Below are 12,728 nucleotides of genomic sequence, written 5' to 3' on the forward strand. Positions count from 1 at the left end.
TTTGGCTCACGATATTGTGCAGAGGCTTAATCCTAATGTAAAATATAGTAACTTAACCGACGCACCCCATGTGCATGTCCAGCAGTTGCTTAAATGTCCCAATGACTCTGCTTCCACCACCACAGCTAGCGATGCATTCCATGCATTCACAACACTCTGTGTAAATAACCTGCCTCTGATGTCTCCTTTATACTTTCCTCCTAATATCTGCAAACTATGACTCCTTGTACCAGTCAATCCTGCCCTGGGGAAAGGTCCCTGGCTATTAACTCTATCAATTCCACTCATTATTTTGTATACCTCGATCAGGTCTCCTCTCTTCCTCCTTCTCTTTAGAGAGAAAAGTCTGAGCTGATTCAACTTTTCTTCACAAGGCAAGACCTTCAGTCCAGGCAGCAACCTGGTAAACCTTCTTTGCACCATCTCCAAAGCCTCTGTATCTTTCCTATATTCGGGTGACCAGAACTGGACACAATATTCCAAGTGTCATCTCACCAGGGACTTGTAGAGCTGCAGCAAAACCTCACAGCTCTTAAACTCAATCCCCCTGTTAATGAAAGCCAAAACACCATATGCTTTCTTAACAACCCTATCCACTTGGGTGGTAACTTTGAGGGATCTATGTATTTGCACACTTAGATCCCTCTGTTCCTCCACACTATCAAGAATCCTGTCTTTAATCCTATGTTCAGCATTTGACATTGACCTTCCACAATGCATCACTTCACATTTATCCAGGTTGAATTCCATCTGCCATTTCTCAGCCCAGCTCTGCATCCTGTCCAAGTCGCGCTGCAGCCTGCAGTAGCTCTCTATACTATCAATGACATCTCCAACCTTTGTGTCATCTGCAAATTTACTTACCCACCCCTCAACCTCCTCATCCAAATCATTTATAAAAACTACAAAGAGCCCAGGCCCAAGAACAGAGCCCTGCAGGACCCCACTCAATATTGACCTCCAGGCAGAATACTTTCCATCTTCAACCACTCTCTGTCAGCCAGTCAATTCTGAATCCAGATAGCCAAACCTCCCCGTATCCCATACGTCCTTACTTTATGAATGAGCCTACCTTGGGGAACCTTATCAAATGCCTTGCTGAAGTCCATATACACCACATCCACTGCTCAACTGTCATTGACCTGTCTTGACACCTCCCCAAAGAACACAATAAGATTTGTGAGGCATGACCTGTCCCTCACAAAGCCATGCTGACTGCCTTTAATCACACTATGCTTTGCCAAATATTCATAAATCCTATCCCTCAGAATTCTTTCCAAAACTTTGCTGACCACAGACATAAGAATGACTGGTAAAGAGGAACAACATTCACCTCCTTCCAATCCTCTGGTACGACTCCTGTGAGAGTGAGGAGGCAAATATCCTCGCCAGCAGCTTAGCAACCTCCTTTCTCACTTCCCGGAGGAGCCTAGGATAAATCTGGTGTGGCCCTGTGGACTTATCAATCTTAATGTTTTCCAAAATTTCCAGCACATCATCTTCATCAATCTTGATCTGTTCATGACTGTATCCCTGCTCATGTAAGTTTTCATTTATAACAAGTTCCCTTTCCTTGGTGAAAACTGAAGCAAAAAACTCATTCAGGGCTTCCCCTATCTGATCAGAGTCCACGCATCAGTTCCCTCCGCTATCCCTGATCGGCCCTACCTTCTCCCTGATCATTCTCTTATTCCTCACGTATGAGTAAAATGCCTTTGGGTTCTCCCTAATCCTTCTTGCCAAGCATTTTTTGTGTCCCCTCCTGACTCTCCTCAGTCCAATTCTGAGCTCCTTTCTAACAAGCCTGTAATCCTCTAAAGCTGTGCTAGATCCTTGCTTCCTCCACCCTACGTAAGCTGCCTTCTTCCTTTTGACGAGAAGGTTCTCATCATCCAAGATTCCTTAATCTTACTCCTTCTTACCTGTCTCAGAGGAACAAATTCGTGCATCACTCGCAAAACTGCTCCTTTAATAGTCTCCACATATCTGCTGTGCTCTTTCGTGGAACAATTGCTCCCAGTCTGTACTTCTCAACTATTGTCTGATAGCATCATAATTTCCTTTTCCACAATTAAATATCTTCCCTCGGTAACTGCTCCTTTCACTCTCCAAGGCTATGCTACATGTGAGGCAGTTGTGATCACTTTTACCAAAGTGTTTTCCCACTGCGCGATCTGGCACCTGTCCTGGTTCATTGCCAAGCACCAGATCCAAAATGGCCTCTCCCCTTGTCGGTCTGTCTATATACTGAGTAAGGAAACCATCCTGAACACACCTGACAAAAACAGCTCCATCCAAATCATCTCCACTTAGGAGGTTCCAGTCGACATTGGGAAAGTTGAAATCACCCATAACAACAACCCTGCTACTTCTGCATTTTTCCAGAATGTGCCTGCCTATGAGATCTTCAATCTCTCTACTGCTATTAGGTGATGTGTAGAAACTCCCTAATGCAGTGGCTGTTCCCTTGCTGTTCCTAACTTCCATCCATACTGACTCAGTAGACAAACCTTCCTCAACAACCTTTGTTTCTGTACCTGTAATGCACTCTCTGATTAGCAATGCTGCACCCCCTCGTCTTTTTCCACCCTCCCTGTCTTTTTAAACATTCTAAACCCTGGAACATCAATCAACAATTCCTGCCCCAGTGAAACCCACGTCTCCGTTATGGCCACAACATTGTAGCCCCACGTACTGATCCATGCTTGTAGTTTGTCACTTATTTTGGACACTCCTTGAATTAAAGCAGACACACTTTAACTGACCCCTTTCTTTCATCACATGAGAGACTTTCCTGATAGATTCAATACTGCCCGATCTGCAACAGACCTCCTCTCAGACACATGGTTCCTGCCAAACTAGTTTAAACACTCCCGAATTACATGAGCTAATCTCCCACCTAGGACATTTGAGCCCCTTCAGTTCAGGTGCAACCCGTCCTTCATGTACAGATCCCACCTTCCCCAGAAGGTATCCCAATGGTCTAGGTATCTAAAGCCCTCCCTCCTGCACCAGCCTCGCAGCCACATGTTAAGCTGCATTCGCTGACTGTTCCTCATCTCACTATCTTGTGGCACTGGTAGCAAACCTGAGATCACTACTCTACTCATCCAGCTCTTCAGCTTCCAACCTAACTCTCTGTAGTCACTTTTCAGATCCTGAATCCCTTTCCTGGCTATATTCATTGGTGCCAATGTGTACCACTTATTTAGAGGAATAGGGAGGGTTTTAGGGGCGAGAGGAATTTACAAAGACACAGCAGCAGATTGGTGAAGAGGATTCTGAACTCTTGAACGAGCATTTCAAAATTAAGGTATTGCTGGACTGAGAGCCAAAGACAGAGTGTTGTGTGACTAGAATGTGCTTCTGCGTTTGGAGACTTCAAACCCTGTTATGTAAACCCACTAAGTACACGCAGACTTTCAAATCCAACAACCAAAGGGAAACAATTTCCCACAAACAATGATTCCAGTCCCAGTCAATGTGGGTTATTGCACTCGAAATGGAAAATCATTTGTTCTGAGCAGTAACCAAATGCTAAATCAGTCTAATAAATCTTTAAGGAATCTTTTAACCAAGTGTGGAAGGTTAAATTGTGATAAAGGTGCTTGGCGGAGAGTCTCAGAATCTGCTGAGTGATTTTACAAAATGTAATCATCCGAAGTATCAGATAAATGAGCTTTGATGGTAATTCTTTGAAACCAGAAAATATTTGACAGGAGTTCCAACAACAGGTAAGGAGGAGATGCTCTTGAGCAAGAAATAAATGATGATTAATGTCCCTGTCTAAGTCACAATCGACTGGAATATTTTCAGATCAATGTTTTTTTTCTATTTATTGCAGTAAAAGCTTTAAACTCTCAGTGGAAAATAAACTCAGCGCAACGCGACGGCGGATGGAGAAGTGGTTCACAAGCCATTAAATACTTAACAAGTGTAGGCGCTGTTATAATGTGGGAAACATTGCAGCCAGATTGAACAAACCAGGATCCCATGAATAGCAATGATTCATTAATGTTATTTGCCCCAGCACTCATACAAACTTCTGCTGTTCAGAAGTACGGAAAGCGAGATGGTCAACAAATTCTTCTCCGCCACGTGAAACTGTCGGAAAAACCTTTCATGGTCTCCTAGAATGTGCAAATTGGCCAGAAACCTCCCCCTTTTACCCCCATGGGAAAAGCCTCCAAGTACTGCAGAAGCCCTGTGCAGATTCTTCCCAAACACTGTCCTTCTCCTTGGGTTTCCAGGCAGGCATTGTCCACAGCAAGGGAAAGACAAGGTATTAGCGAGACAGGGAGAGGGAAGAGCAATAGGTGGAGCAAGGGGGGGAAAGAGATAGATAGAGAGAGGCAAGACTATTGAAGGCAATGAGTGCTGCATCACGTGATCTTTTGTTTTCAGACGAGACATTGAAGCCCTCTCGACTGGATATCAACTATTGTCACTCTGTCAACAATGAATTGGGGACTTCACCCCAGACATTCTGAGCAATATTTATGCTTCAAACAACAACAACACAAAGCAGGTTTTCTGGTCATTGTCACATTTTTGCTGCTTGTTCCAAAGGTCTTTCAATGTCGACAAATGCACTTTGCAAATGTCCTGAGGTGGCCAAATCTCAGTCCTTTTTCTTTGTCCCAAACTACAAACCTGGAATAATCGGCTGACAATAGAGAGGATGAATTATGAGGTGCTGCCCGAGTCCCGTGAGGAGACACAGAGTCCAATTTCCCCACTGACTGTCCATTCCTTTCTATGATCCAAATAAACCTGTTGGACTATCACCTGGTGTTGTATGATTTTTTAACTTTGTACACCCCAGTCCAAAACCGACACCTCAGTCGGCCTGGGTGACTGGGCGCGGGCTCAGACCTCAGCTGCAGTTTTCCTTCCCGGGAGATGGGGTGGGGTGGGGGGTTGGGGGATGGGATGGGGTGGGGTGGGGGGTTGGGGGATGGGGTGGGGTGGAGGGGAGGGGGGAGAGGGAGGGTTGGAGCGGCGCCGCAGTAAACGCTGCATCTGTCCTGCCGCTCTCCTCAGCTTTCCGGTGGCGCTGGAAGCGGCTCAGAGCAGCGGGCGGCCGTGGGCAGCGGTGAGCAGCGCGGTCAGCGAGAGCAGCGCCCGGTGCAAGGAGGGCTCCCGGGCCGATTGGGAGACGCAGCCTTCCGCTCCCTTCCTGCACTGGACTTTCTCACACAGGAGCCCGGTGTAGGGAGCGGGGCACCGGCACCTCCCGTTCTCCTCACACACACCTCCGTTCTCACACCGTGTTAGCAAGTTATCGCACACTCCCCCTGCGAGAGAGAGAAAACAAAACAAAATACACAATAAGGTCAGGCCGTTGAAAACTTGCCCACATTAAAGACTTACACTTTTACGGCAAGATTGTTATTAACGAGAACACACTGATGAATATAATAAAGAATAAGCAGTAAACTCCAGAAAATAAGAGAAAGGTCAGAAAGAAGTGGATTGACAAAGTTTTAAAGGTTTGGAAAAAGGTGGAATTCTTAAAATACGTCCAGGAGTGTTTTTCTTAAACGCCTACATGGTGAAAGGCCGATAAGAGATGCGTTAACACTGAACATAACAGTTTTAAGTTAGATTCCCTACGGTGTGGAAGCAGGCCCTTCGGCCCAACAAGTCCACACCGATCCTCCAAAGAGTAGCCCACCGCCTTCTGACAAATGCACCTAACAACTATGGACAATATAGCATGGCCAATTCACCTGGCCTGCATATCTTTGGAATGTGGCAAGAAAGGGCTGAAAATGTGTTGCTGGAAAAGCGCAGCAGGTCAGGCAGCATCCAAGGAACAGGAGAATCGATTTTTCGGGCATCAGCCCTTCTTCAGGAATGAGGAAAGTGTGTCCAGCAGGCTAAGATAAAGGTAGGGAGGAGGGACTTGGGGGAGGGGCGTTGGGAATGCGATAGGTGGAGGGAGGTCAAGGTGAGGGTGATAGGCCGGAGTGGGGTGGGGGCGGAGAGGTCAGGAAGAAAATTGCAGGTTAGGAAGGCGGTGCTGAGTTCGAGGGATTTGACTGAGACAAGGTGGGGGGAGGGGTAATGAGGAAACTGGAGAAATCTGAGTTCATCCTTTGTGGTTGGAGGGTTCCCAGGCGGAAGATGAGGCGCTCTTCCTCCAACCGTCGTGTTGCCATGGTCTGGCGATGGAGGAGTCCAAGGACCTGCATGTCTTTGGTGGAGTGGGAGGGGAAGTTGAAGTGTTGGGCTACGGGGTGGTTGAGTTGGTTGGTCCAGGTGTCCCAGAGGTGTTCTCCGAAACGTTCCGCAAGTAGGCGACCTGTCTCCCCAATATAGAGGAGGCCACATCGGGTGCAGCGGATGCAATAGACAATGTGTGTGGAGGTGCAGGTGAATTTGTGGTGGATATGGAAGTGTCCCTTGGGGCCTTGGAGGGAAGTAAGGGGGGAGGTGTGGCCGCAAATTTTGCATTTCTTGCGGTTGCAGGGGAAGGTGCCGGGAGTGGAGGTTGGGTTGGTGGGGGGTGTGGACCTGACGAGGGAGTCACGGAGGGAGTGGTCTTTTCGGAAACCAGAGTACCCAGAGTAAACCCACACAGACAAGGGGAGAATGTGCAAACTCCACACAGCCAGCCAGCAAGCCAGCCACCCTAGGGTGGGATTGAACCTATGATTCTGAGGTAGCCACTGGTAGAAGTGTCAGCAGGCGAGCATTTTGGAGATAGTGATCATAACTCGTTATGATGTAAGGTCGTGATGGAAGTGGTGAAACATGGACCAGAAGTAAATCTTTTGAATTGAGGGGAGGCTGATTTAATACAATAAAGGAGAATCTCGCCAAAGTGAAATGGGAGCAACAACTTGCAGGAAAATCTACACTGGACCAGTGGGAATCCTTCCAAAATGAAAATATTGAAAGTGCAGGGCCAATTGTGAAGATGAAAAGTGGGACCAAAAACTCCAGAGAATCCCTGTAGATGCTGAGGGCTCAGAAAATGGGGAGAGGTTACCCACAACGAAACATTGAAAGTGAAGAAGGAGTGTGAGAAAACATTGGTGGGTAATATTAAAAATGGCAAAACACCAGGTTTTAGTCCAACAGGTTTATTTTGAGGCACTAGCTTTCGGAGCACTGCTGCTCTGTTAGGTGGTTGTGGCAAACACGTTATGATGGAGCAGTACTCTGAAAACTAGTGCTTCCAAATAAAACTGTTGGACTATAACCTGGTGTTGTGTGATTTTTAAAATATGCCCACCCCAGTCCAACAGCAGCACCTCCAAGTCTTGGTGGGTAATATAAAGGAAAATATTTCATAAGTATATTGGGTAATAACCTGGGAAAGAATAGTGCCCATTAGGGGCCTAAGTGCCAGACAGTGGGTGGAGTAGGTGAGATTTTTAAATGGTTACATCTGTGTTCATCCGATAGAGAAGAATGATGTAGATATAGAAATCAGAGAAGAGGACTGTGATATGCTTGATCAACTGGATGCAAGTTTGCTCGCTGGGCTGGAAGGTACATTTTTAGATATTTCATCACCCTACGAGGTAACACCTTCAGTGGGCCTCCGGACAAAGCACTGCTGCTGATTCCTACTTTCTACTTATATGTTTGGGTTTCTTTAGGTTGGTGATGTCATTTCCTGTTCTTTGTCTCAGGGGGTGGTAGATGGGGTCTAAATCAATGTGCTTGTTGATAGAGTTCCGGTTGGAATGCCATGCTTTTAGGAATTTTCGTGTGTATCTCTGTATGGCTTGTCCTCGGATGGATGTGTTGTCCCAGTCGAAGTGGTGTCCTTCCTTATCTGTATGTAAGGATACTAGTGAGAGAGGATCATGTCATTTTGTGGCTAGTTGAAGCTTTTGTATCCTGCTAGATAGTTTTCTGCCTGTTTGTCCAATGTAGTGTTTGTTATAGTCCTTGCACGGTAATTTGTGTTTGTTCTTCTCAAAACTCGCTATGCTTGAACAAATTGCAATTGATAGGAAGGAGGTTATAGCTAGTTTAAGATTGTATAAATTGCCAGGCCCAGATGAAATGTATCCAGGCTGCTGTGGGAGGCAAGGGAAGAATCATATTAGTTTTCAGATCCTCTCGGGGCATAGGAGAGACACCACAGAACTGGAGGACACCTAATGTGATACCATTGTAGATAAGCAGAAGGCTGGAAGAACACAGCAAGCCAGACAGCATCAGGAGAAGTCAATGTTTCAGGTGTAACCCTTCTTCAGGACTCCTAAGGAAAGGCTTAGATGACAGTGTGTTAGTGATAGGCTGGTTATAAAAAAAAAATGACTTGTAGATTTAATCCTGAAAAAAAAGAGATGATGCACCTTGAGAGGACTAAAAGCGCAAACACACAATGAATGGCAGGACTCCGGGAAGTACAGAGAATTAGCTGTAATTCTCCATGAGCCAGTTTATTCAGGCAGTGAGACAACTGAAGGAAATGTTTATGACGCAAGTGAGATGAAACATTTGTGGTGGTGTCAGTGCAGGAGAGGGCCAATCAGTGGTTTTCAGTGAGTGAGTGGGAAGTGCAGGAATAATAAGTCATTCTGGAGGATGAGGTAAGGTGAGCTGTTGCATTAACATGGCGCATACAGTACAGTACTGAGAACTGCAGTTTGGGTGAGCCTTGATGACTTGGAAATGCAAAGGCAGAGGTAGTGCTGGCAAGTATGAGGCAGGTTGTGGATATAGGTGTGGATCTTTGTCGTGGTGGCCTGGGAAAAGGACAGGTTCCTTCTCCCTCCATGCCTTAGAGTCATAGAGTCACAAAGTCATGTAACAGACCCTTCATCTCAATTTATCCATTCCGACCACATTTCCTAAACTGGAACCATCCCATTTGCTGCATTTGGCTCACATCCCTCTAAACCCTTCCTAACCATGTGTCTATCCAATGTCTTTCAAATGTCATAATTGTACCTGCCACTACCACTTCTTCTAGCTGCTCATTCCATAAATGTACAACCATCTGTATGAAAAAGTTGCCACTCAAAGTCCCCCTTGAATCTTTTCCCTCTCACTTTAAAACCGTGCCCTGCGGAAAAGACCTTGTCTATTCCAGCTACCATCACCATTGTCCATGAAGCAGTCAGACAAACTTTCCCTTCCTCTGGGCCACTAGTCAAAGATTGAAATCGCAATACCCCAGTGCAAGGGGTATAGCTCCTGACTTGCAGTCTCTGAAGTGGTGTTGTTGTTGGGCTTGAAATATAGCACGGAGTAGGGGAAGCCAAAGGTTATGCGCAGTGGTGAGCATTTCCACCCTCTCTGGCTGTGCGATTCACAGTGAAAGGTGCCCAAAAGTACAATTGCATAATTAACGCTGTGATGGGCTGAGGATTGCAACAGAGATGCTGTTTTGAATCATGATGGACTGGGTGCCAGGAAGCTCACTGGGCAAACTGCTTTATCGGAAAATGAGAGAACTCTGCCAATATTTCTAGACTGAATTATGGCACTGCCCACCAGCTGAAAGAAATCTTTGTTTGATTTGTTGTCATGTATCATATGTGCACTACCTTTAAAGCAAATGTTTCAGAAGAAAATGTGCACTATATGTGGAAAATGTTGGCACTTAGAATGCGTTTGGACTTTCCAATTATGTTTGATGAATTACTACTTGGTGGACTCACGACTAAACAGAGTGAAGATTCTGAGGACAGGTCAGACAGAAAGCTACTGCAAGGAGACAATAAGATTGGTGACCAAAAAAACCTGGGTTTGAAGGAGCTGAGGTACAAACTGGATGTTTGAATGCATTCTCTTTCTTCTGAAAACTCCATCAAATTGTTTGAGAGATCTTACCTTGCTCTGAATTGGTGCCCTCAAGTGATGAAATACTTGGCCTTGTGTGAGTCAGCTTTGGGTCTGCTGCATGTATCAGGAGAGATCAGCAATATCAGTCACAGATGGAATACAATGCCTGACCTCAGTACAGCGTCTCTCACAGGGACACGCATACCCAAACATACAAGATAGACAGACATATTCATGGACAAACATATTCACTTACAGACACAAGGACAAAGATGTGCTCACACAGACAAACACAGGCACAGAAAAACAGGCAATGATCAATCAATCAATGAATCAAACTTGACACTGAGAAATCAGTGGCAATATTAGGGCAGATGATCAAAGCTCTGTGAGTGAAATTTGAAGGAATTTCTTTGAGCAGCTGAAACAGGTGAAGAGATTGTGAAGGTGACGGAGGGAATTTAAAGGTTTTGTGGCCAGGCCACACAGTCTCTAGATGTATTTCTGATCCCATGTCATACACTTTGTTGGTGTGATGAGTTAAGGTCATTTGCAGCTATAATTGTTCTCTGTCAGTATGTGAAGTCAGAGCCATCCTCAGTTATTGTGGCTCCTTCATGGTCAGTGTGTGGAGTTATGGTCACTTTGGGTATGAGTGGAGAGATATAGTCACTCCAATCAGTATTGGGGAATCAAGGCTAGTGCGGTGAGCTATGGTCACCCTGTCAGTATGTAGTGTTATGGGTCATTCTCAGAGTGGGTGTTGGTTTGAATGTTGAAGTGATGGATGGTTGCAAACAGGTGAAGCCTGGAAAACTCTTGGAAAAAATGTGAACAGAATTGATCAATTTTGCAGCCCTGAAGCTGGGATTGTAACAGGCTCCTTTTGGTCCTGGTGTCCAACTTTCTACAAAAGCTCCCCGACTTCATTTTCACTGTTATCACTACGATGGTTAAGAAGTCCTTTCTTCTGAGCAGAGACATACATCACATATCACAAATTCACTGCTCCATTACTCGAAGAAATTATATCAGATACAGGGTGGTCTCGTGGCTCAGTGGTTAGCAGTGCTGCCTCACAGTACCAGAGTCCTGGGTTTGATTCCAGCCTCAGGCAACTGTCTGTGTGGAGTTTGCACATTCTCCCCCTATATCTGCATGGGGGTTAGATGAATTCGCCATGCTAAAGTGTCCAAGTGCTCAGGGATGTGTGGATTAGGTGCATTGGTTAGGGTAAACATAGAATAATAGAGTAGGGGAATGGATCTGCGTGGGTTACTCTTTGGAGGGTTGGTGTGGATTTGTTGGGTCAAATAGCCTGTTTCCATACTATAGGGATTCTATGATTGAGATACATCAAATAAAGAGATTTCTGATCCCAGTGTCTATTAAGCTTCTTCTGTTCATCACAATCCCTGTCCACTCCTATACCTGTGACATAGTCACTCCCTGTTTATGCCTGTACCCAAAAGTGGAGGTGTAGTGGACAGTGAAGAAGGTTACCTCAGAGTACAACAGGATCTTGATCAAATGGGCCAATGGGCTGAGGAGTAGGAAATGGTGTTTTATTTGGATAAAAGTGAGGTGCTGTAGTTTGGAAAGGCAACCCAGGGCAGAACTAATGCACTTAATGGTAAAGTAATGATGTTGCCAGGGTTGAAGGGTTAGTAGGCTGGTGCTGTTTTCCCTGGAGCATCGGAGGCTGAGGGGTTACCTTGTAGAGGCATGGATCGGAAAAATAGACAATTTTCTCTGTGACAGGGGACTCCAGGAATAGAGGGCATAGGTTTAGAGTTAGAAGGGGAAAGATTTAAAAGGGTCCTAAGGGGCAACTTCTTCATGCAGAGAATGATGCATGTATGGAATGAGTTGCCAAAGGAAGTGGTAGAGCCTGGTACAATTACAACATTTAAAAGTCATCTGGATGGTTATATGAACAGGAAGAGGTTGGAGGCACATGGACCAAGTGCTGACAGATGGGATTAGATTAGGTCAGGATATATGGTCAGCATGGATGTGTTGGACCATAGGATCTGTTTCTGTGCTGTACATCTCTATGACTCTATGTCACACAGTCAATCTCTGTTCACCTGTACATTTGTCACAGTGTCACTCCCTGTTCACCTCTACACCTGTTACAGAGCCACTTTCTCTTCACTCTTACACCTAGAATCAGAGAATTTTGCAGGACAGGAGGCCATTAAACCCATTGTGTCTATACTGATTGCCAAAAGAGCTATCCACCTTGACCTACTCTCCAGTCCTATCTCTGTAATCCTCTAAATCCATTATATAACCAGCTGTCTTGTGGAATCCACCTCTGTCACTTTCCCAGGCAGTGCTCTCCAAAGGGAGAAAGTGAGGACTGCAAATGCTGAAGATGAGACAGTGTGGTGCTGAAAAAACACAGCCAGTCAGGCAGCATCCGAGGACCAGGAGAATCGATGTTTTGGGAACCTTCCTGATGAAGAGTTTATGCCAGAAATGTCGATTCTCCTGCTCCTTAGATGCTGCCTGACTGGCTGTGCTTTTCCAGCACCACACACTCGACAGTGCTCTCCAAATCTCACAACTCTGAGTAAAGAAGTTCCTCCATATCTCACTCCTAGCTCTCTTGCTGACAGTGTTGAAATTGTGACCCCTAGTCACTGACATACCAATTAGTGGAAACAGAATATCCTTCTTTACTCTGACAAAATTGTTCAAAATTCTGAACACCTCAATAAGGTCACCTCTTAGTCTTCTTTGCTCCAAGGCAAATAAGTTTGATTTCTCTAATCTTTTCTTGTATCAAAATCCCTCACTCATGCTGTCATTCTGGTAAATCTCCTTTGCAGTCACTCCTTTGCAGTGCCCACAACTGAACACAATACTGAAAATATGGTCTGACCAATGATTTGTGGGACTATAGTATCACTGTGCTTCTACTTACAAAGTATCACTATGACTCTATAAAACTTCTTAACTGTTTC

At 45.3% G+C, this 12,728-nt stretch overlaps 1 protein-coding gene across 5 annotated transcripts in view; it reads right to left on the minus strand.

The window, feature by feature from the left end:
• Positions 1 to 4,978: 4,978 nt before the first annotated feature.
• LOC140455410 (netrin-G1-like) overlaps positions 4,979 to 12,728 on the minus strand; it is a 109,083-nt gene continuing 101,333 nt past the window's right edge. For 4 of the 5 annotated variants that reach the window (XM_072550245.1, XM_072550243.1, XM_072550244.1 and 1 more), the window contains exons 6-7: positions 9,805 to 9,870; positions 4,979 to 5,297 (exon numbers count right to left, since the gene is read on the minus strand). In XM_072550245.1, the coding sequence (XP_072406346.1) occupies positions 5,068 to 5,297; positions 9,805 to 9,870 (296 nt within the window). In that variant the 3' untranslated portion in view covers positions 4,979 to 5,067. The remainder of the gene's footprint in view (positions 5,298 to 9,804; positions 9,871 to 12,728) is intronic. The other variant, XM_072550246.1, reaches the window with a different exon arrangement.

This window comes from Chiloscyllium punctatum, chromosome 30 (assembly GCF_047496795.1).
Source record: "Chiloscyllium punctatum isolate Juve2018m chromosome 30, sChiPun1.3, whole genome shotgun sequence".
Lineage (NCBI taxonomy): Eukaryota > Metazoa > Chordata > Chondrichthyes > Orectolobiformes > Hemiscylliidae > Chiloscyllium > Chiloscyllium punctatum.